The sequence below is a fragment of the Mandrillus leucophaeus genome, unplaced genomic scaffold (assembly GCF_000951045.1).
Source record: "Mandrillus leucophaeus isolate KB7577 unplaced genomic scaffold, Mleu.le_1.0 Scaffold714, whole genome shotgun sequence".
Classification (NCBI taxonomy): Eukaryota; Metazoa; Chordata; class Mammalia; order Primates; family Cercopithecidae; genus Mandrillus; species Mandrillus leucophaeus.
Window position 1 is genome coordinate 1019803 of NW_012107742.1, and position 4458 is coordinate 1024260.

The following is a 4458-nucleotide window of genomic DNA, read 5'->3' on the forward strand; positions in this document are numbered from 1 at the left end:
TCCGCGCTCGGCCACTGCCACGCTGCACGTGCTCCTGGTGGACGGCTTCTCCCAGCCCTACCTGCCGCTCCCGGAGGCGGCCCCGGCCCAGGCCCAGGCCGACTCGCTCACCATCTACCTGGTCGTGGCGTTGGCCTCGGTGTCGTCGCTCTTCCTCTTGTCGGTGCTCCTGTTCGTGGCGGTGCGGCTGTGCAGGAGGAGCAGGGCGGCCTCGGTGGGTCGCTGCTCGGTGCCCAAGGGCCCCTTTCCAGGGCATCTGGTGGACGTGAGCGGCACCGGGACCTTATCCCAGAGTTACCAGTATGAGGTGTGTCTGGCAGGAGGCTCAGGGACAAATGAGTTCAAGTTCCTGAAGCCTATTATCCCCGACTTCCCTCCCCAGTGCCCTGGGAAAGAAATACAGGGAAATGCTACCTTCTCCAATGACTTTGGGTTCCATATTCAGTGACCATAGTCGACTTTTATATTCCGTAGGTATTTTACTTTATGGCATTTCTATGCCAATGTTTATTTCCCCCAATTTGTGTGTATTTAAAACTGTACTGATTTACTCTTGATTTTTCTCATGTTCTTTCTCCCTTTGCTATTAAGTGAACATTCACTTTTATTCCCGGTTCTTAAAAGATGGCAATTCATTCTTTAACCTAGATGGTCTTAAATTGTAATTAATTTGCCTCCCTAAAGAGCAATACCAAACCACATTTTTTTTCATGCCCCTATCTTTAGTTGAACTTCACCCACTGTTATGCTTATGGTAAAATTAAATAGAGCAATTTGGAAGGGATTCACATTTTCCAGCATTTCTTCATTTCTCTTTTTTTCAGCCTTAAAATAATGATTGGTATTCAGATATATAATTTTTCTTTGTTTTAAATCCAGTGCATTTTTAGTTAACCTTTAACTATGCTTTTTGCTTTCAAAAATAAACCAGGAAACCTATATTCTATGATACAACTGTAAGTGTTATCACTTGATTCAAAAGGGTCAGAAGACCAGTTTCTCAGTATCCTTTCCTCATTCATCCTGGAGAGGATTGTGCAGGCACGTTAATATTGTGGCCACTCACAGAATCTGGGAATATGAAGTTATAATTTTTAAATTAATGTACCAAAGCTTTAATGCAATCTAGTCAAATGCAGATGCATGTGTCCAAATAATAATTCGTATAGCATAAATTGGAGTTGTGTGCTAATGTGTAAATTTTTTTGCCTGTAATATCATAGAATTTAATGTATATACACCAGAAACTACTTTTCAGACCCTTTTCTACTGCAACCAATAGTTAAGATTATATTTTACATATTTTGAAACACACAAAATGGAAAGAAATGCTTGTGAACAATGCTTAGTCTTTTTATGATATAATTTGAAATTACCTATATATTTCATTCTATTCAATTTTTAGATGTGGTCATGATCCACTAAGTTTATTTAATGGTATACTAATGGGTAGTAACCCAAAGTTTGAAAACCACTTTTCTCAGACATATAGAAGTATACCAGATGTTGAACATTGATAGTATCAAAAGAGTCCTTTAGGGTTCTAATTTAAAAAAAAAAAAATTCAAACCATTGTAGAGGAGTAGTGTTGTCTCATGTTAAACCACTCTACCCTTTAAGGATCTGACACACTGTGCAAGAAAAAGACTTCAAGGTTGGAGGAGGAGATTTTCCATGACTTTTATCAACAAATCTAAAGTCTATGTTGTAGGAGAAAAATGTAGGATAACAAAATGAGTAAAAGTATAGAGGCAAAAAAAGTGTGTGTATGAAAGAGACAGAGCAAGCATGGGAAAAGGAAATTCATGGGGATGAGTAAAATGACTACTTTCAGTGCCACAGACTAGACTCAATTGCTTCTCTTATTTTATTTTTTGAGACAGGGTCCTGTTCTGTCACGCACACTGGAGTGCAGCGGTGCGATCTCCACTCACTACAACCTCCACCTCCCGGGCTCAAGCAATCCTCCCACCTCAGCCTCCCTAGTACCCAGGACTATAGGCGCAGGCCACCACACCCACTAATTTTTGCATTTTTAGTGGAGACAAGGTTTCATCATATTGCCCAGACTGGTCTCCAACTCCTAAGCTCAAGCAATCTGCCTGCCTCAGCCTCCCAAAGTGCTGTGATTGCAGGTGTGAGCACCTGGCCTCAACTGCTTCTTGAAAATATTTTAAAATTTTATCTTAACATTGTAGAGGGACTGGATATTAGTCAGTTGATAATGCCAAGGAGAGTAATCTCTTTTTATGGCATATCTAAGACAACCTAGTGTTTATACTTCTTGCTAAGATTTCACTACCAGTTCTGTTGAACTGTGTCGACTGAGTAATTATTCTTTTCTTTTTTTCTGTTTTCTTTCTTTGTTTATTTTTTAGAGACAGGGTCTCAGTCACCTAGGCTGGAGTGCAGGGGTACAATCATGGCTCACTGAATCCTTGAGCTCCTGGGCTCAAGCAATCCTCCTGCTGCAGCCTCCCAAGTAGCTGGGACCACAGGCACATGCCACCACCCCCAGACTTTTTAAAAGATTTTTGTAGAGATGGATTCTCATTATGTTGCCCAGGCTGGTCTTGAACTCCTGGCCTCCAAAGGTGGGATTTATTCTAGCAGTTTCCCTGTGATCTTCTCACATCTTCTGGTGGAGGGGGAAAGAATAGTTCGAACAGCTCAGACAGAAAATCTAGCAGGTGCAACAGTGGAGAAAAGGGCCAAGTACTTGTCCTATTACTTCCATTTTTTCTAGATAGATGAGCAGCAGGACTCCTCTCTTTATAAAAAGAACTATGAGTCTCCTGGCTCTAATGAAGAGTGACCAGGCATTCAGGAACTTAAATGCCAAGATACATATAACCAACGAATTCTCCTAGAATGTATTGCTAAAAATGAATTTTGCTCTTATAGTTCAAAGACCTCATTTATAGTTATACTTAAAACAGTGCATAGGAATCAAGCTGTATCAGCCAATTTTATATGAAAGAACTATAGGTTGTAAGTAACTTAGAACATAATTTTATACCTAGAGGGGGTTAAAGGACACAGAAAATAGAGACACAAGAGATGGTCCAGCCTTACAGAATGGAGTCTCTTGAAAACACTTACACACACACACACACACAAAACAAATAACAGGGTTTTTTTTTGTTTTTTTGTTTTTTTTGTTTTTTTTTTGTTTGTTTGTTTTTTGTTTTTTTTTGGAAATAGGCAAAAGTATGGGAGAAAAGGGCCATAGGACATTTTATCTTACAAACACATTGTTCTCTTTATCTTTCTATTTCAAGTTCTGCCAACACTCCTGGGCCCACTGATTAATCTAACAACTTGACCTCTCAGTCCCTAAGTCTTTACCTCTACTCCTGTTATTCAGTCATTAACGCCTTGGCTACATATTGTACTTTTCCCCCACCAAGAAACTGTCATATGATATAATAATTTCAGCTATCTCCCTGTGAGAGCACAATTGTCTATGCCTATAACCTTCTCATTCTGCTGTTCCTATCATGTCTTGTCTTTAACCTTATCAGGAGCTCCATTCCATGATGCTGATACTACCTATCAAATGCTCCTGTTTTAATTTCCTTCCTAACCAGTCGATTTCCCGACTTACCGTTCACAGTTACTCTCATGCCCATATTCTCAATTCCCTTGTTCAATTTTCCTTCACTCAAACCACCTGATGAAACTCCAGCCCAGATGAATATAGTCCTCCTCCTCTCTTACACATGGGGTGCTGCACTCTATAAGACCAAACTTACAAAATTAGCAATACCGCTGCCACTATAAATGTATAGTATTCAAACCTAATTGGGCTTCTGAGACCAAAAGCTCCTTTTATAATTTTTCTAACGAGCTTTATTTTCTATTCTCCACAACAACTATTTTAAACCTACTTATCTTACTTTAAACTTCTTACCCTACCACTTGCATACCCTGTTTTATCAGATGAACTTGCCTAATACCTTACTGAGAAAATAGAATCCATCAGCTAGAAATTCATTTTCCTGTCCCCTACTCCACAGCTTTAACAGCATCTGTACCTATATTTTTCACCTGCTGAGTTCCCTCCCACTGGTCTAAATCCAATCCCTTCACACATTGCCTGGATCCCATCTTTAACAACTTTTCTAGGGGACCTGCATTATCCCTTCTGTATCTTAATTTTCTCCTTCCCTACTGAACATTACACATTGGCATTTTAAATATATTCAAGTTTCTCTAGTCTTTAAAATATCCTCTGAGTGAATTCTTCTCCAGATACCAATGTATTTCTTATTCCTTTTACAACCTTTTCATTCTTTACAAATTTCTTGAGAGCCTGGCTGCAGTGAGCCAGTGAGCCTGGGTGACAGATAGAGACCCTGTCTCAAAAAAAATTGTCGAAAGAGTGGTCTACTTCATTTTTGCTTCCTCATCCCTCTCACTTTGCACCAAAGTACAATCTAATTTTCATCACAACCA

The 4458-nt window shown here is 39.7% G+C and overlaps 1 protein-coding gene across 1 annotated transcript in view; it reads left to right on the forward strand.

Annotated features, from left to right (window-relative positions):
• The window catches only part of LOC105528399 (protocadherin Fat 1-like), a 33754-nt gene extending 32808 nt beyond the window's left edge, over positions 1-946 (forward strand). The window contains exon 5 of the mRNA XM_011965129.1: positions 77-946. Coding sequence (XP_011820519.1) covers positions 77-448 — 372 coding nt within the window. The 3' untranslated portion in view covers positions 449-946. The remainder of the gene's footprint in view (positions 1-76) is intronic.
• Positions 947-4458: the final 3512 nt, after the last annotated feature.